The sequence below is a fragment of the Thamnophis sirtalis genome, unplaced genomic scaffold, assembly GCF_051295495.1.
Source record: "Thamnophis sirtalis isolate CommonGarterSnake01/CBP01778 unplaced genomic scaffold, rThaSir2_p1.2 scaffold_5, whole genome shotgun sequence".
Lineage (NCBI taxonomy): Eukaryota > Metazoa > Chordata > Lepidosauria > Squamata > Natricidae > Thamnophis > Thamnophis sirtalis.
The window spans coordinates 50,496,596-50,517,204 of record NW_028261385.1 but is presented as its reverse complement, the minus strand read 5'-3'; the positions used below and the strand labels follow the sequence as shown (position 1 = coordinate 50,517,204).

At 37.9% G+C, this 20,609-nt stretch overlaps 1 protein-coding gene across 2 annotated transcripts in view; it reads left to right on the top strand.

Moving 5' to 3' along the window:
* EPB41L4A (erythrocyte membrane protein band 4.1 like 4A) overlaps window positions 1-20,609 on the top strand; it is a 90,111-nt gene that overhangs the window by 45,351 nt on the left and 24,151 nt on the right. For both annotated transcript variants that reach the window (XM_087715804.1, XM_087715805.1), the window contains exons 6-13: window positions 636-733; window positions 3,662-3,782; window positions 6,353-6,440; window positions 7,474-7,562; window positions 8,400-8,463; window positions 14,262-14,353; window positions 16,222-16,299; window positions 19,984-20,105. In XM_087715804.1, coding sequence (XP_087571930.1) covers window positions 636-733; window positions 3,662-3,782; window positions 6,353-6,440; window positions 7,474-7,562; window positions 8,400-8,463; window positions 14,262-14,353; window positions 16,222-16,299; window positions 19,984-20,105 — 752 coding nt within the window. The remainder of the gene's footprint in view (window positions 1-635; window positions 734-3,661; window positions 3,783-6,352; window positions 6,441-7,473; window positions 7,563-8,399; window positions 8,464-14,261; window positions 14,354-16,221; window positions 16,300-19,983; window positions 20,106-20,609) is intronic.

The window sequence follows — 20,609 nt, the reverse complement described above, 5'->3', positions numbered from 1 at the left end:
GGGTGAAAGGGCGAGGAACATGATGGAGCTGGAAAGGTAAGAGGCGCACCTCACTTCTCCCCTCCCCACCTGCCACCCCTCGCTAAAGGGACAGCGGGGAAAGAAACCAGGCAGGCTGTCTTTACCATTGGGGTGGGTGGTGCTTTTTTGCGCGAGAAGGAACAGGCGGGAGGGGGTGATTGCATTGCTAGCCTGCCGCTGTTTTTGTGGTGGGCTCTTTTTGAGCGGGAGGGAAGGGCAGGGGGTGGAAGCACTTTGCTTCACCTGCTGCTGTTTTTGCGGCGAGCCCTCTTTTTACCCCGCAAGGTGTACCGGTAGGTAGTACAGTGGTAATGGCGGGGACCGGTTGCGCATGCGCTTAAATAGTTGGGGGTGGGCTTATTTTCAGGGGAGGGCTTATTGCGCATGTTCTGAAAAGCCCAATTGGGCTTATTAGCAGGGCATGTCTTATTTTCGGCAAAACACGGTACATTTGAATAAATGTGGAACTAGCTTAAAACACAATCCCATCTCAAACTTAAATGAACAATACTAGTATAAATTAAATAGAATAAATAAAAGTGTTGCATAGAAAAATGAGCATGTTAAGCAGTTTTCAATTGTATGTGCTAATGCTCATTTTGCCTTTGTTTCAGGTATCAGTTCTTTTTGCAGGTAAAGCAAGATGTCTTACAAGGGCGTTTGCCTTGTCCTGTCAACATTGCTGCTCAGTTGGGAGCTTATGCAATACAGGGTATGTCCTGATACAGCATTTCCCTTTTTAATACTGCCTTTTATTTGCAGTACAGGGTTGATTATATCTTAAAGCCTGTGTTTCTTTGAGTTGAAAGTAGTGGATTGTTATGAATTTCTTCTCCTTCAAGAGGCATTCCAGAGGGATAATAAATGCATGCATTGGGTACCTATATTCACACAAGGTTGACATACATAATGTAAGATCAGCATTTTTAGTCATGGTTTCCTAAAAAAATATTGATTCCTGTTTTAAACATAATGGTTTAGGTTCACTAAACCTAATGCACTAGATTAGCTTTGGGGCAATGTTCAAGATTATCAAAATTTGCTGGTGCATGTACTTTTGCACACTAAAAATGGTAACTTTATCAGAGATCCACTCCATATTAAATTTTCAGTGGGGAAGGGAATGTCCACAGATAAGTTAGCCTTTAAAAGAGCTGTGTCTTCTTTAGTATTTACTATGCAAAGTGAATATATGTACAGTTTTAACTCATCCAAAACTGGGTTCAGTTTATGTAGGACCACATCATAAAATGTTCAATTATATTGAACTTGTATATCTTATGGTAATAGTGTGTTTCCAGACTGCCTTTGTAATGATTTCATTTTATTTAGAGTCACTTAATGGAGAAATGGGCAGGATATAAATTTAATAAATATATAAATAAAACAAATTTATTATTTTATTCACTTACAAAATTATATAACCATCCAATTCCTTCACATTCTTTTAAATGAATTAGGCAATGGCATTTTTGCTTTTTTAGTATTGTAACTTTTGGGCTTCCACTTAATAAGACTTAAGAATCATCACATCACATCACTCTTTTCTGTCTTCAATCTAGAATCCAATATTCTCTTTTCAAAGTATCATTCTGAAGAATTGCAGAACTGGGGGAGATATTGAAGATAATCGGGGATCGGGAGGGGGGCAGGAGAGGCTCAGGCAAAGATTGCCTATAGAAATTGCTTGCTCTACTTCCACCAAGAGATTGGAGAGACATTTCAAGAGAGTTCTGTAAGCTGTTTGCATAGCCTGCCTGCACCTCCCAGTACCAGTTTGCAGGAGTAATTGCATTGCTTTTGATATGTATAAGACAATAAACAGGCACTTGAGCATTCCAAAGGGTGAAGGGAATGGTTAGTAGGTGGGGATGGTTTCTGGCAGAGACTACTGCCAGTTTGCCAGGGATGTGGCCCGTGCATGCATGCTTGATGCGTGCGGTGTGCAGTAAAGCGCAGTACAAGTAAAATTGCTCTGCGCATGCTCGGAAGCAAAACACAAGATGAAGAACCGGTTCGGGGCGTGGTAGGCTGGGTTGCTGCTGGTTCCAGCAACCCAAGCTGCCAAGCTACAATCGGTCCGGGCGAACCGGGCTGAATTGATCGGAACCCACCACTGTTAGAAGGCAGGTTAAAGCCAAATGTGAAACTGAGCAGTTATGTCTCTTTCCAACCAGAAAGCACATGTGCTTTGCTTAGTAGTCTGTTGCCAGTTTCAGTTAGGGTTATTAAGAGAGGACTATCATTACTAGGTTGCCACCAATCTTGGTGGAGTGTGACTTCTCCCTTGACTGTTTATCTGCTGCTATTTCCTGTTAATCTGGGTGTTGGTTGCTAGAGAGGTTATATTCTAGGCTATTTCTTTCCTTCCTAGACTTTTGGTTGTGTCTTAAATGGTGTGTAAATGAGATTTATCTCTATGTGTCTATTGATGGTGGAATCATCTGAATGCCAAACTTTCAGGAATCCTGTAGGATTGTTGGAATTTGGCTTGATCTAAAATGTTGTTTCCCAGTTGAAAATGATGGAGGCTGTCCATGTGTCATCGTTAAGCGAAACAGTCACTAAGTTGGAAACCATATGACTGTGACTGTGTTTTCCTTCTCCATCCTTTGGAAAGCTCATCCCAGCAATGGGATAGCCAACTAGAAGCTCCTATCTATAACGGACCAGATTAATCAGTTTCATGCTTTAAGCTTTTGTTTGCCACCTAATAATTTTATTTCTGCTTTCTCCTCCCCCCCTCCATCATTTGGAATACTCACCACAGCATTGGGATAATTAATAAGGGAATTAATGTTGATATTTACATTCACTGGAAATGAATAAATTACAAAATAGTAAGGAGACACACAAGGTGGAATATATATAAAAAGGAATGAAGTGTACTGGTAGCTGTGAACATGCTATGCAAAAGCTTGGTATGTTTCACATCATGTGTACGGTTACTCTCTTGTAATCCATTACTCTCTAGTCTCCACTGGAGGGGAGACATGTCAAATGCAGGAGAGATTGCTTACAAAGATTGTTTGTTTTTTCCCCTTCTCCCCTCCCCCCTGCTGCTTTTTAAGCAATTGTTTTTGCAAGACAGGAAGGGGGGAAAAAGAGGCTCTCTTTGTAAGCAATTTCTTCTATGCCTGAACTAATGTTTTCTCACCGTTCCCTCACAGAGCAAAGAAATTGATGAAGAAATAATTACAAGGGAGTTAGCAGGCATCCTATGGGGAATACACTGAGCTTGGGTCTGTTAGCACCACTACATTCCTTACAATATATATTCACCTCTATATACGTGCTTACTTTCTTGTAATTCCCTTTTCTCTTATTTTTCTTTTCTGCAAGGGGGTACAAAATAAAAATAGGTCAGGCACAGGACACCCCATACTCACCCTAATGCCTGTTTTAATACAACATCTTAAATGGAATCCATACTTATTTTTTTCTGTATGAATGTTTCTGTTCCCATTTTCTCTTCCATATTCTTATGTTCCACTTTTTGAATTAAATGCTATAATTTTGTTTAATTTGGCTATTTAAGATTAGATAATTTTTACTTGGATAATTTCAATAAAATATTTAGGTGAACATCTATCCAAAGGTATGCAATTAAAGAATTCATATTTTTGTGTGTATTGTATAGCTGAACTTGGAGACTATGATCCATGCAAGAACACTGCAGGTTATGTTTCAGAGTACCGTTTTGTTCCTGACCAAAAAGAAGAATTAGAAGATGCCATAGAACAAATACACAAGACTCTGACGTAAGAATTTGGTTTTATTAATTAATGTCAAATGACAACTTGTGCAAAGAAGAAGCAGTAAAGAAGCAGATCTCTCTGAGAAGGACCTTTCCTTTGATTGTTTTTTTAAAATATACTTACGTGCTGGATGGCTTTCTTATCCATCCAGAAAAACAGAAGTACGATACATTTTGGCTTAGTGTTTTCTATGTATTGTATGTATATTACAGCTAGGATATGATTGTGATTTCTAACTGGAAATGTTGGTCTGAATATCTTACTAGTTTGTTTTTCAAAATTATGGTTTATTTAGTAAAACACAGATAGCTAGGTCCATAACCATAGACAATTATCTAGGTGGAAGCATCTAGACAACTTTGTCTTGAGTTGGAAGCTAAACAGGTCTTGGCTTGGCTTATATTTAGATGGGAGACAGTCAGTGACTATTTGGGGTTATAAAGTAGAGTAGGAAGTTAAAATACACCCCGGGATAAGGTAGTGAAAACCACTTCTTTGCTGGTCCTGGTGCTGTTGCTGCTGCTGCTGACAAAATTACAGAAATTGCAGCAACTGAATTGACTTGAAGGAGGCTTCATGCTTTTATAATGAGAAGTATATTTTACTAGGCTTATAAACTATGGTTTATAAACAAATGGATTCATTTACATTTCATGTTATGCCAGACATATGCATGCCACATTATGATTTAGCATATGCAAATCTCACCACTAAATAGTATAGATAAACATAAAAAATATTGGCAGGAAATCCTGTATAATCTATAGATTCAGAAGCATGACACGTTTAAGCAAAAGTGGTGGGGGCAAAAAAAAAAGATGAAAGCAATCTATAAACTACTAAAACTCTTGTATCTGTAATCTTCACCTGGATGAAACAGTGCATCACAGGGCAGTGATCACGGGGAACATGATAACTGTCTTCCAGTACTTGAGGGACTGTCACAGAAAAGGGGGGATTGACTTATTCTCTAGGGCGCCAGAATGCAGGACAAGAAGTAATGGATGGAAGCTAGCCTAGAAGTAAGGAGAAATTTTCTGATAGAGCAATGAGTGGAATAGCTCACCTCCTGGGGTTATAGGTGCTCCACCACTGGAATTTATAGACCTATTTGGGGGAGGACAAACACAATTAGAGGAAGCCCCAGTTTGCCTGTTGCCACATTTGTATATTGAAGGATCTATGAAAGAAACAAAACTTTTTTGACATTTTTCTCTGTGAACAATGAGTAACATAAATTATTCTATTAGGACAGTTGATCACATGGACATAGTAGCAATTTGTTTTTCTTTGTATTGAAAAAAAAGTTCAATATGTTCTGTGAGCAGTGTTCCACTAAATCACCATAAAATAAATGCTAAGTACAAATAACTATAAAAGAGGAACTTTATTGCACTGTAGTCAATTCATAGGGACTTCTATAAGCAAACTCATTTTTGCCACATTCAAAGAAAGAGAATTAATATATTACATAAAATAGATCTGAATGTCCTAGAAAATTTACTGAAAGGGGTGTACAAAATGTAAATATGTATTTTTTATAAAAGGTGCAATTACAACTGAATATGGATATAGATTCAATAGTCACTACGCCACAAGGGCAAGTCTACCAGACTTTTAACATTTTCCTCTGAAGAAAAGCTGTTGAAAATACATAAGAATTTATTAAGGTTAGAATTCTTCTAAATTTGGAGATGATTATTTCATGTAAATATCTTGCTGACCTAAAAAAGAAGATTAACTTCTAAAATATATGTCTCTAAGGAGAACACACTGATCTTGTTGCCCTTCCAAATGCATAATGCTATTTAAGAACTGACATTGCCTGCCCACAGTACGTCATCAGACTCCATCTTGTGAAAACTCCTAGTACTTCAATTTTTGCTGGAATAATTTTCAGTATCTTTCAAAATTATCTTTAAAGTGAAAGAGCATAAACCCAAAGGAAAAGGCAGTAGCGTAGTAAGAAAACATAACCATATATTAGTCTTTACTTTGATCATTCCAGTCTCTTGATGAAGAACTGCACCGGACACATCTCTCACTTTAAATATATTCCTTAAAATATTTACCCTATCTTCTTTGAAGGATCAATGTTTCTATACAGTCCCATTTAGGCTCCAAATAAAAACTGTGCATGAGCTTTAGCTGAAAATATTTTTCATATAGTTAGTACATGTATCTCTGAAATGGTAGAAGGATTGTATATTTTGCTGATTTTTGAAGGTTTTGGATTATATAATCCAGATGAATGTATTTTATAATTTGTAAGGATTTTAATGTGCTGTATAAGAGGTCCATTTAGCTGGACTTACTTTGTTCTGAATAAATACATCTAAGAATGTTATGGTGGTGCAGTGGTTAGAATGCAGTACTGCAGGGCTAACTCACTGCTTGCTCCAGGAATTCAATTCTGAACGGTTCAGGGTTGACTCAACCATCCATCCTTCCAAGGTTGTAAAATGAGGACCCAGATTGTTGGGGGCAATATGCTGATTCTGTAAATCACTTAGGGAAGGCTGTAAAGCACTGTGAAGTGGTATATAAGTCTGCTATTGCTATTTATTCAACAGGGGCCAAGTTCCAGCTGAGGCAGAACTGAATTACTTAGGAGTAGCAAAGACACTTGAAATGTATGGAGTGGATCTTTATCCTGTCTATGTAAGTAATATTTTTTAAAGTTAAAAGTCCCCAACCTTTTTGGTACCAAGAACTGGTTTTGTGGAAGACAATTTTTCCATAGACGGAGGAGGAGAAACGTGCAACCTATATCCTTACATGCAGTTTACAGTAGGGTTAGAGCTTCTGTGGGAATATAATGACTGATGATCTAAAGTGGAGCTGAGACAGTGATGCGAAGTGGCTGCAAATATATATGAGCTTCACTCACTCACCTCTGTTCTCTCACCTCCAGCTGTGAGGCCTGCTTCCTTACTGTCCATGGACCAGGACCGGTCCTTGTCCTGGAGGTTGGGGATCCCTATGTTAATAGAACTCTTGACTTACTTTCCTTGAAAAGGAAATTATAGTGCTGAACCACAAATTTATTTTTACTTCCTTCCATTCCAAAAGCAGTTTAGAAGACGTTCAAGAGACTGAGCCTACTAGGTTTGTAGTCTGAACTGTATAATTCTCTGGATCCTGGACAGGGTCAGCAATCCTAGATTACCTGCTGCAAAGCAGTAATTCTGTTACTCTGGAACAGGATCCTTTTTTTAAAGACAAAAGTTAAATCTTTCAAAATTCATATTTGAGATAAGCATGGATTAGGGAACTTTCTGTTAAAGATTGTGGTGGTGTTGCCATACAAAAGGCAAATAATTATAAAAAGTATAAGATTATAAATCTGAGGGGTTTATTTTAAGTGTCATTAGAAGATAAAAGGTATATGTACATGCAACAGATATGCTCAGGCAAGAATTATAAAAGTAACACAAAATCTGAGTAAAGTCCTTAAGAAGTTCAAAATAACAGGAAATAATAGATAATTAGTAGGCTCAGACTTAAGTGGAGAGAGTGGAAGCTTATTTAATAGTGACAATGGATTTTTTTTTTGCAACTACTATAATGGAACTAGCTTAGAAAAGGTTATTCTTTATCTCTATACAGTGATCTATATGAAAAACATTTTTCTTTTGAAAACAGTATCACATTAACAAATACAATTTAACTTAATTTAACATTTTTTTCCCAGGGTGAAAACAAATCTGAATATTTTCTGGGACTGAAGCCTATAGGAGTAGTTGTTTATAAGAATAAAAAGCAAGTAGGAAAGTATTTTTGGTAAGTAAAATCTATAGCCCATATCAAAATGGATGGCAAGCAACAATACATATACAAACTTTATTCCTTCTTTTCCATCTATTCAATCTTCCAAGTACTGGAAATATTTTTCCTCAAATTGGTAAAGAAAAAAGTCATTTCAATTGAGATGTGAGTCCTGATGATTGCGTGAATACACCCATGTATGCTTTGATAACTACATACATAGTCCTCGGTTTATAACCATAATAGTGCCTGCTCATTATGGTCATAAGTTGTGATGATGTAAAGCAGGTGATCACGTGTCCAATCTGATTTTACAACCTTTTATTTCAATTGCTGTTAAATGAATCACTCGGTCATTAAGTGAATCAGTTATTAAGGAAACCCATGGTTGCTCTAGGGCATTTTTGCAAAAACTGGAAATAAAAGCCGGTTTTTGGCAAAAAGTCATAAATTGTGGTCATATGACTGTGAGATCCCACAATTCAACCCTATGCTAAAAATATTCTCTTCTATTGATAACAGTGTTAACAGGCTCTCTTTGTATACATACCACTATATTCAGTTATTACCTGCATCTATAATGTATTACTTACATTTTCTACTGCAATAAAACACTTTGGGGGAAATACAGCTTAGGGTCATGGTGGACTATGGAATGCTTATTTCTAATTTAGAATTAATTTCTGATCTATTATAGAGAATTGGTATAGATGTACCTATATATTTCTAAGGAATTAAAGAATGGTTATTGTATTAACTTTTTATAGTTAGAATGATTCTTTCAATATTTCCTGATTTAATGCATTTCTATCTTTATGTGTTTTTTATCTTTTAAAAAAAAATACATTTTAGGCCTAGAATTACCAGAGTCCACTTCAAAGAAGCTCACTTTGAACTTAGAGTTTTAGGAAAAGATGTAAGTTTATATTTTTATAACTTTAAATTAATTGTATTATGCAACCCTGTAAAAAGTGTGAAAACAATAAAAGGCATTAATAAGCTGGCAGCATGATTGTGGGTCAGACCAACACACTTCACAGTTTAAATGTTGTGGGGAAAATAGGAGGCAGGCAGGAATATTTACACTAACTTGAGTAGTACAAAATAAAGGTAGGTTATAATCCAATAACTTCAGAATATAATTAATAATTGTGAGATTTATGGGTAAATCTGCAATGAATTGTTCTGTAAACCGACTCTGTAAACCGCTTAGAGAGGGCTGAAAGCCCTATGAAGCGGTATATAAGTCTAACTGCTATTGCTAATTATAAGTAGTTAGTTAAGGATGGTAATTGATGTAGGAATTTCCATCACCAAGCAATGTGGTCATAAAGCATGACATCACATGACTACTTAACAATGGAAATCACACATTGTTAAATGAGTCTCAGGCAGCTCACAAGCAGGCAGCTGTGTAAGGTATGGGGCCAGGGATGGCTGTTGTCAGGTAGGGAAGGTTGTGTGAGTGGCCTGAGAGACATGCAAATTTGGAAGGCTGGAGTGGTTGGGCAGGGAAGGGCGTACAAGGAATAGTTCCAGGGTGGAAGGATCAGGACTGGGTATTTCCAGACAGAGGAAGATGCAAACAGTGATCACATGACCATGGGATATCGCAAGCCAATTGCCAAGTACCCAGATTGTGATAATGTGACTGCAGTGGTTCTGTGATGGCCAGAATTTCAAGGACAAGTAAGTCTCCTTTTTCAGTACCATTATAACAAGATGATGATGAAAAATTGTAGAAAATAATTAGTAATACCTCCACTACTGCTCGTTTGTCTGTCTCTTAAATTTGAGGTGGGACTTTTAAAGTTCTTATAATGTAGCATTTCCCAGCATTATATTCTCTGGATCATAGCTGGTAGTTATAATTCCAACACAAGAGAGCCAGTTCGCTCTAATGATTAAGGCATCAGTCTAGAAACCAGGAGATTGAGTTCCAGTCTCACCTTAGGCATGTAAGCTCAGTGGGTGACTTTAGTCAGTCACTCTCTGTAACCCACAGTATCATGCATGGGTGACAAGCCAGTCAATCTGTTCCAGTCACAGGTAAATGCTATGTTTTTGGTTGATCCAAAAACGGATGCTGAACTTGTAGGAAAACACTAGGAAGAAGAAGAAGACTTGTGTTTCTAACACAACTGTTACAGTAGAATGTTTGCCTTGCTTGTAATGTCTACGTAAATGAGGTGACATGAAAGTAAGGCAATAAGGAGTGAAATGCTACCGGTTCGGGCCGGTTTGCCAGAACTGGTAGTAAAAATGCTACTGGTTTGCCCAAACTGATAGTAAAAATATGTTTTTAAAAGTTTTTAAAAAGTTCCGAAGCTCGTGCGGCACACCTGATTGTCACACAACTGATTTCGGAACTTTTAAAAAACTTTTTAAAAGCATTTTTTAACTATCGGTTCTCCCGAACCAGTAGTTAAAAATACTTTAAGAAGTTGGGAGTCCTGAGCATGTTTGGAGGTGGTGCAAGCGAGCGAAGTGACCATGTGTGCTCACATTCCTAAGTGGATTTCACCCCTGAAGGCAACTAATGTATAATGTATGCATATAATAAATGTGCCTGTATGAATGGCATGGTGGCCTATAGGTGGAGCGCTCACCTCACAATCAGGAGGCCGTGATCCTAGATAAAGACAGATATTTACCTGGGCACAAAGAGACAATATCTATTGTGAGCTGCACAAAGGAATCAGCAAGGGCATCCAGCCAGTAAATGCTCAGCTTCATTCATTTCCCCAACCTCACCTCAATGCAAGGAATTGCAGGGTCAGTAAAAGAAACAAATTGTGCCCGTATATGACTTGACGTTTTTTTTACTAATCCTGATTAAAACCATTCTTATTGTAATTAAATGATGAAATTATATTTTTGTACTACAACTGGGATTGTATACTGGCCATCACAGTAATTCAGTAATGAAGAAACAAAGAGATTGGGACAGAGTTTGCCCAAAACCTTTTGGTATTGGAAACATTCTGCATATGGTAGAAAAGTTAGCTGGAGTGATGATTGAGTCTCATTTTAAATGGCAGTAAAGTAATATTCATATTTGGTGATTGCAAAATAAATAGACCAAACTACTTGGCAATAATAACTTGAGATCAAAAATTCAACTCTTATTCTTCCAAGGTCTGTGTCAAAGTGAACCAATAAATATCTAATACCTGATATCTTTGTAGCTTTATGGGCTACATGGTATATAAGTGTTTTGCAATGACTTTCTTCCAGGACATTTCTTCAGTTTCTCAATCTAGCATGCAGCTCTGTTATTCTCTCAGTCAAATATTTACAGGTTCATTCTTGTTAGCTTCCAACTTACCTTCCAACAAGATCAGCCAGGTACTGATACCTGCTGAAACATGTTTGGGTAGATGGACTGTCTAAAATTCAGTCCTGAGGTATAAAAAGTAGCAATCACACGTGTTGTTGATAAATTACCAATTGAAGTGTAAGGTAAAATTAGTTGGAGAGATCATCCCCAAAACACATTCTTAAATTGGAATGTATGTATGTATGTATGTATGTATGTATGTATGTATGTAAGTATGTATGTATGTATGTATGTATGTATGTATGTATGTATGTATGTATATGTATTGTGTCACAACCCCTGGTATGCCCAAATATGGGAGGAAGCATACTGCTTCCTTTCTCTGTCTATCGGCTCATCACAAGATGTCTATCGGCTCATCACAAAACTACCTAGACCCCTTCCAGTCAGGCTTCAGACCCGGTTACAGCACAGAAACCGCTTTGGTCGCATTGATTGATGATCTCTGGAGAGCCAGAGATGAAGGACACTCCTCCATCCTGGTCCTCCTTGACCCCTCAGCGGCTTTCGATACCATCGATCATGGTATCCTTCTGCGACGACTGCGGGAGGTGGGAGTGGGAGGCACCGTGCTACGGTGGTTCTCCTCCTACCTCTCGGACAGGTCGCAGTCGGTGTTAGTGGGGGGTCAGAGATCGTCCCCTAGGCCCCTAAATTATGGGGTGCATCAGGGCTCGGTCTTATCCCCCCTACTATTCAACATCTACATGAAACCGCTGGGAGAGATCATCCGCAGGCACGGGATTAGATACCATCAATATGCGGACGATACTCAATTGTATCTGTCCGCCCCGTGCCAACTCAATGAAGCGGTAGACGTGATGAGCCGGGGCCTTGAGGCCGTTATGGACTGGATGAGGGTTAACAAGCTTGTGCTCAACCCAGAAAAGACCGAGTGGCTGTTGTGTTTTCCTCCCAAAGATTTGACCAATATTCCACCACTCAAGCTGGGGGGTCAAATTTTATACCCCTCAGAGAGGGTTCGCAACTTGGGAGTCCTCCTGGATCCACAGCTGTCATTTGACCACCACTTAACGGCTGTGACCAGGGGGGCATTCGCCCAGGTTCGCCTGGTGCGCCAGTTGCGACCCTACCTGAATCGGGAGGCTCTCACAACAGTCACTCGGGCCCTTGTGACCTCTAGGCTGGAATACTGCAATGTGCTCTACATGGGGCTGCCCTTGAAGAGCATCCGGCGACTTCAGCTAGTGCAGAACGCAGCCGCGCGAGTGATTGCGGGTGCACCTCGATTCACCCGCATAACACCTATCCTCCGCGAGCTGCGCTGGCTACCTGTCGATCTCCGGATGCGCTTCAAGGTGCTATTAGTCACCCATAAAGCCCTACATGGCAGTGGATCTGGATACTTGAGAGACCGCCTTCTGCCAATTACATCCCTGCGACCAATAAGATCCCATAGATTAGGCCTCCTCCGTATCCCATCGGCCAGCCAGTGTCGGCTGGCAACTACAAGGAGGAGGGCCTTCTCAGCAGTAGCCCCGACCCTTTGGAACGAGCTCCCCATGGAGATTCGTACCCTCTCCACCGTCCAAGCCTTCCGCATAGCCTTGAAGAACTGGCTCGCCCGTCAGGCCTGGGGATAAGGATAGCTACCCCTCCCGAATGAAGAATGTATGTTGCCTACTATTTTTTTATATGTTTTTATCTTAATGTCTGTATTCCCCCTTCCCGGTTTTGTGTGAGCCGCCCTGAGTCCCCTCAGGGAAAAGGGCGGCCTACAAATACTAATAAAACTCAACTCTAAACAAGAGACCATCCAGACAGAAAGCCATTATTTTTACTGTTGCCTTTGTTACATTTGTGTTATCAGCACAAATGCAACACAAATATATATATGATGAGCCGATAGACAGAGAAAGGAAGCAGTATGCTTCCTCCCATATTTGGGCATACCAGGGGTTGTGACACAAAACATATACATATATTCATTATTATTTTTAAGTAGTTTTATAAGTCTTGTTGACTTATTTCAAATATTTTATCTATTTTTCAGCTGAAAACCTTACATAGCAGCTCATAAAAACCTGCTTTAAAAAAAGAATCCTTTTACAATCTTGCTGACTAAAAACCTGAATATACACACTTGCACACGTGTACATGTACACACACACACACACGTTGGGATAGAGCAAGAAGAAAGAAGCTCCCTTAAGCATAATTTCCAAATTAGAATATGTCTAGCTGCAAAAGAAAAAACCCGAGAACTACAAACATTTAAATCCTAGCTGAGCCAGTGGTCTGGCTGATGAGGTCTCTCAACATTGCTGATAGACAATACCTACTGTATATCTTGTGTAAAATATGTAGATTGTATGACTATTGTTTTATAGTAATTCAGCAATTTAATTAACATTCCCAAGTTGAAACTCCAGAGTGATTCAAACCATCAAAGTGTACATTCCCAAATCAATTTGGAAAGATTCAAACCGTATTAGAGATGTAACAGACTTTTGTATATGTGCAGATGTATTTTTTCTGTATCTGTCTGAAAATCCAAGTGTATTCAATTTCGGCATTGATATGTCCAAACTGCATTGCATCAATTTTCCAAATCTATTCAGATTGATTTTAATGATAATTTTCCAATGAAATTCTAGTAGAAAATAGGGCAAAATGTAGACTGATCTATGCTATCTTTAAATAATTACAGAACTAGTTGAACAGTTATATCCAGTTAGTATACGTCAAGTGACTTCACACTGAAATAGAAGGAGATGTCAAGTGGAATATTATAGGTCGTAGTTCTAGACCCTGCATTCAACATACTTATAAATTAGTTTCATAGGGGATTACAAAATATGTTATCCAATTTGTGGATAGTAAAAAGTTAGAGCATCTATTTTGCTAAGCATCTATTTTGTCAGTCTCAAAATACAGAGTTTTGACAAGCTGGAACAATAGAGAGAATCCACAAAGAAAAAATTTAATATGTTGTCCTTCATTTGAATAGGAAAAATCAAAGAGATAAGAGAGATGTAACCTTAATATACAGCAGTACATGTGTAAAGGATCTGAATCTACAAATCAATTTGTATTTAAAACAACTCTGGTTCATATATTTGGTTCCCAGTTAGTGAACCAAAGAAAAATATAAAAGCCCTACCAACATTCAAATTGATTTAGATAGTACTTGAGGTAATGGCTGATCTCTCAGGGTAAAGTGATTAAAGTTCTACACTTATCAGTAGGCATAACTTCAGTGAAATTCTCAATGATCACAAATGGTGTTTGATCCGGGGGGGGGGAGGGGATAGACATATAAAGTGTATTTAGTACTTACATGGTCAGGTTATTACCGTAAGTGCAAATACTTTACATCAGAGCCCCATAATAATATCATTTTTTTATTTCAGTGTAATGAAACTTCCTTCTTTTTTGAAGCACACAACAAAACTGCATGCAAGCATTTATGGAAATGCTGTGTAGAACAGCACACCTTCTTCAGGTAGGTGAGCTGAAACTCTGCGGAATCTGTTACTGAACGACAGTAAAAAGTATATCTGAGTAGTTTAGGGAAGATATATTTAAATCTAACTAAAGTTTAAAAATCAAATGTTTTGGATTCTTTTGCTTGTCTAACTGTGTTTAGGATAAGTGTGCACATTTCATTAGACTAGTTTGGATCTAAAAATAAGAATGGAAGATAAGTAGCCACTGGTTTTGGTCTGCAACTGCACAAGCAAGTTTTTTCCAATTACAGTAATGAGTAAATCTGGGATGGTGATTTTGCTTTACTTAATCTCTCCTCCCCCCTGCTTGTTGGGGGATCCATTTTTTGTAACCCAAGAGGACCTCAAAGTCCCCTTCCAATCCTATAATTCTATGTTCTATGAATATTAGCCCTCAGACATGAATGAATCAAAAAGAAAATACAGGTAGTCCTTGACTTGTACCCACAATTGAGATTAGTAGTTCCATTACTAAGAAAGGCAGTTGCTAAGTGAGTCATGGCTAATCTTGCAATCTTTCTGCCACAGTTAAGTGAATCACTGGGATTGTTAAGTGAATCACATCATTAAGTGAATCCGGCTTCCTCCATTGACTTTCCTTGTTGGAAGTTGACTGGGAAATGGGTGGGCTGCTGGGGGTTCGCAGGTGTTCAGAAGAACCTCTAGCTAAGATTCTGCAGTTCGGAGAACCCCCAAAACACACTCCCCACACTGCCCCTCTCAGGAGTCCCCACGTGGTCTGTTTTGGATGCAGGTAAGTGTGGCGGCTCAGGGAGGGTGAAAAACTGGCCTACCAGAAATTCAGGAAGGAAGGAAACGGGCCCGATTCCAGCCTCCCAGAGCCTGGGAAGGCCGTTTTTGCCATTGAAGAAAGTCTCCATAGTCCGGGGAGGGCAAAACACACCCACCCACCCACCCACACACCCACACCTGCCGTGGTGCAGGAGGCTGACTAGGCCACACCCACGATGGCCATGCCCACCCAGCAATCAGGGAGATAACCCCTTACTAAAATTTTTGAAGCCCACCCCTGCTGGGAAAGTCTCAAATGGCGATCATAGAGCCCAGAATGCTGCAACCATCATAAATAGATGCTGGTATTTCAGTCCTGAAAGAAACATAGGCACTGTGGTCTCTGTTCTCACCTGAGAAAACCAGGAGCCATCTCTGTGTAAATATACTGCCAAGGATCCGACCTCCAATTGAATAAGGTTTGCCAGTTTGTTCAAGAGACTTGTTTTTTTAAGAGAAAAATGACGAGGTTTCTTTGGGCTACCCTCAAAAAACATCCCCAATGAAGATTTCCCCTTCCTCAGTCTTGTTCCTTTCTCAAAGTACCAAATATTCAGCATCCAAACCACAACTTATTGTTATTTCTTCTGTGGGGAAGGGGGAAATTCGTGTCATTTTTAAAATTAATATTTGTATGGATCTATTTGAATGAACTTTTAAAAAAACTATGTGATTTCCAGCTCCCAAAGAAAATAAAATACTGCAGTGAAAAATCGCCCTTCAATTATGATTGGGAGGGGAGGGGTGGGTGGGCTGCTGTGTCTCTTTGGTAGCCACAGTGAAAATAGTCATGGAAGTGCAGAGCCTGCCAGTAGAATGGAAAGTTTTTCAGTTTGTCAACTGCAGCCAGCACAACACAAATAATCTTGTGGCAGGTGTTTTTCTGAAATAATCAAACTTTATCTCAGACCAGCTTCAGCTTATAGAATGTTGGTGGAAAGATGGAGGGCTGGTTCTGAGCATGTGAGCCCTCAGTAATAATAGAGAAGGAGATTATGTGCGATCTATTTTTTCTTTTATTTATGGTTGGTCTTTTAAAGACAAATGCACTCTGTGTTTTAAATTGAAACAGAATGCCAGAAAATGAATCTAATTCTCTATCAAGAAAACTTGGCAAACTTGGATCTCTTGGTTATAAACATCGATACAGGTAAGAATAAGATAATATTACTATTGTGACTTGAAGCTTTAATTTCAAGATGCATTTATATGGGTTTTTTTTCTTTGTTCATGGAATTTGGAAGTTTATTGTTGCTGTGGTTTTCTATCCATTTTTTGAGACAGGTATAAGCACAGCTTTAAAGGGGATTTGAGGAACTCATCTCCAGCCTTTTATTAAAATTACAGCTGCAGAGTTTGTCAAGCTGAAATATGCTTTAATGTTTTAAGAGTTCTGTTTACAAATATATAGTTTGCTTGCTGATTATAATGGCATGTGGTAACTTATTTAAGTCAAGATTTACTCCTAGTAATTTCCTGAATATTCTGAAGAAGGGTTTTTTTTAGCAACTGTATAAAAATAAATTACTATTATCTTCAAGAATTTTTTTTCACCCAATATTGCAGTCTAACTTACATCTCTGGAACTTATTGGTAATATCCCTTCCAGGTATTAACCAATTTCAGTTTTGCTTAGCTTTTTAAGATCCACCAAGGCCATTAAATGTTTCTACCTTGCTGGACTGCAGTATTATAAAAAATTGGATGGCTTTGTTTGTTTGTGATGGGGGACAATGTGTATGTACCTGTATATTGTTTCCTTCATGTATACTTGGAGTAGATAAGTTTCTTCTACTTGGAAAAAAACAATTACTTGAAATATTATACCTAGCATATTTTAAATTTATATTCTGAATCATTAGGACACTTACTGTTATTTTACATTCAGTGAATAAGATAGTTAGGAATGTAACTCTGTTATATTCTTGTGTAATATACATGAGAATAACCAATATACTCAGTTACTTAAAACTGAATATTTAGAAATTAAGCAAACTTGGTGCCAGCAAACAGTATTTGAGTTTTTGAAAGAGTCATAGGGCACTAATGGTAATAAAAAACAAAGTTGTACAGCATTACCTTCTCCTGGGATTTCTTAATTTAAGTGTGACCTAAATAAAGTATGTATATTATGGTAGCTTATGAGAATCATGACTCTTCTTCTTTCTTACCCTCATAACTGAGTAAGCAGTTGAGTGCCACTCTGAAAAGTGATTAAATTATGATTTTTAAAAAATGTTAGCATGGACACATATTTGAAGATACATGCCTAAGTTTTATGTACTGTTAGACCCCATCGTAATTGGGATAGTAAAATACATATTTATACACCACATTATATCTCTGCCTGATTTGCCTTGACAAAGCCTTGAGTTTGTTTTGTTTAACCTGAAAAAGTCATTAGATTAGATATGCAACAATAAAGAAGAAAGCATATATTAACAGTAGAATGTCTCTTTGTTCTAAATTGTTTTGTAAAGTATTTTCAGAACACATTGTTTGTCATTTGAATTCTGAAATTCTTGTAGGTTTTTTTTACATTAAGAGTCTAAATCTTGAATCTGGGCAATATAATTGACATTTGTTTTACTAACTGTAATTGTATGTGGAGCGAATTGTATACAATTCAGTGTGTGCAGAATGTGGAACTCTGTTCACTGCATCTGGTGTGAACACATTAATCTGCACTGAAGAAGCTACACTTCTTGACTATTAACCACTTAGTCAAGTTCAGGGTTTTGTTTTTGATAGATAATAGTATTTAATAGATTGGTATTCCAGGCCTGATTTTTTTTAATATGCTTAATTTGTACAAATCATCTTAGATCAGGGGTTTAAATTGGCAAACTTCACTCAATTTCTGTAGTTTATACACCCAAAAGAATATTTGTGTATTTAGGCCCTTAACACGAGATTTATGCACTTTATGTAGATTCTTCGTTAACTTAAGAAAAGTTCAAATGGAGAAAAAAATAGAAGTGTTTAACAGAATTATGAATAATATTATACAGTTAGTTCTATAAACAGGAATATTGGGACTTTAAATAAGGTTCCCTAGTGAAGGCAGTTAGTTTGGTTGCTACTTAAGTGGAGTAATTAAAGGGTACTTTTAAGCTGAAGGTAAAGATAACATTACTAATGAGCAGAGCAGTCCTTTGGAGGGTGAGATGGAGAATCCAAGGCGAGAGAAGTCTTCAGCAAGGTAGCAGGTTTTATTTTTATTACCTTATTTTGTTACAAACGGGGCCTGTTTCATTGATTCATATGGCAGGAAAATAAATGACTCCATTACTGGCATAGCTTTCTGTTCTTGTAGAGGCATATCAGAGGACAAAAGGACTTTGGGTCCAAGGGGAGCCTCTTTCTCTGCCATCATACTCCCTTTACCTTCTGTTTGGAACCAGAGATCTATCCATAGACACATGGAGAAAGCTTCTAAAACACCATTTCTGAAGGCAGATCTCGGAATTCTTGAATCTTTGAAAGCCTATCTCTAGGACACCCTCATAGTTATCATAGTGTATCAGCCACACTGATTATTATGAATTGGAAACGGGATGGCATCAGCAGTTTGTCTTTCGGAATAAAGAGGAACCATACCTACTGATATTCCACTTGTCTATCTTTTAGCCCAGCTGGATGGCAGTATCTAGGTAACCTTGACTGATCTTGGTAGGAAGTCAAGGAAACATCTTGGAAGAAGGCAACAACAAACCATTTTTCTATTGGTGCCAAGAAAACTACATAGTAATTGCTTCAGTCTGCTTTGCAACATGTTGATGTGGATACATAGTTGTGTGTAAAGACATAGTTACCACTATAAAAGAAAGCAAGGTAAAGTAAGGGTAAAGTACTATGAGAGATGAAGTTTGAATGCCATGAGAGTAAATTGCACTGATTCTGAAATTCACTACGTTTCCTAGGATAGGTAACCAGTTTATACTCTTGGAAACAGTCCTAGTTTAAATTTATCATACTAGTGGCCTGCTTGCAATAATAGCTTGGAGTCCTAAGGTCACATGCCAGATTTTGGATAAATTTGAAGACAGGTTTTTCACCAAGTGACCAACTGTGGCATGAACAAACTCAGATGTTGGATTAAATAAGTGAATCAGGGAACTCCATATTGTATTAAATAATAATTGTTGGGTTGAGATTAGTTTCTTAGCCTGAGAGGTTGATAAGGATGAACGGGCTTTTCATAGATATACACATCAGCTTTTGAAGGACAATTGATTATAGTGAAGATGGTAACTTTTGTCTAAAGGCACTTTATAGGCACCTTGTTCCATTAATTCTAATCAGTTTGGTTAAGTTTTGAAAGATGTACTGCATACTAGTTGAAATGTTGCATTCTTCCAAATGTATAAGCAATACAAACTCAATGGCAAAATAATCTGGTATTTCTAAGGAATGGCAGCAAAGACTCAATGAAATTGTCTAGTTTTTTTCAGCAAGTATTTTTGGGGGAAAAACTCACTTTATGCCTCTTCCTTAGAAATAATCCTTTTGAAAATCTGTTGTTATGGAATAGCTAGTTGAGAAAAAGAAAAGGCCCAAGAAGCACAAAACATGACATTGGTGTGCTTTTTCAATACCATATACACCATAAAGTAAAAATGTGAAACAGAAGTGCTTTATGTTAAATTGAGAAACTGTAAGAATAACAAAAAGTCTTATAATGGCAGGCCAATTGGGCATATTTTTGTTTCTTGCTGATACTTGAACTTTTAATTCAATTAAAATCTCCCTTCCCCCAACTAGAGATAAATTGAAATATTTTACTTTGTAGTTTTCAGTTAACTTATCATATAATATTTATTGTATTTTCTAGTGGGAAGACAGCTTTGCAGATGTATAAAGATATTTCTATCCAGCTTCCTCGACCCAACCAAACAGTTGAAAGAAGTCGTAGTAAGACATATCCAAAAAGAACATCAAAAGTGAAACAATTTGGTAAGAAATGTTAAAGCTCCTGTTTGAGTTAGAAATTCAGCAAAGGGAGGATACAGAGGAAAAGCTAAGAAATAAAATAAATCTTGTTGGATCAAATATGTAATTAGAAATAACTGACTTTCTGAAATCTATGCTAATTCTTATTCAAATTATACTGCATTTTCAGCACATGAAATTTGTAGACAATTCTGAATGAATGCCTCTGGATTTAGCAATAGCATAAAGGCTACTAATCTCTGAGTTGGTCCAACTAATCACTGGCCCTTTGAATCAAACTATATTTTATATCGTGGCATAATCTTGATAGCTACCAGATGGGAAACCAAAAAGATCATCATACTGAAATTGGCGTATTGGCTTCATTGGTCATAAATAGTGCCGAATGAACAGTGGTGGGTTCCGGATCCTGTTGCAACCGATACGCTGCAACAGGGCCGGGTGCCCACCATATCCACGTGCACAGCATGCGTGCAGCACATGCATGCATACCCACCGCCTGCGACA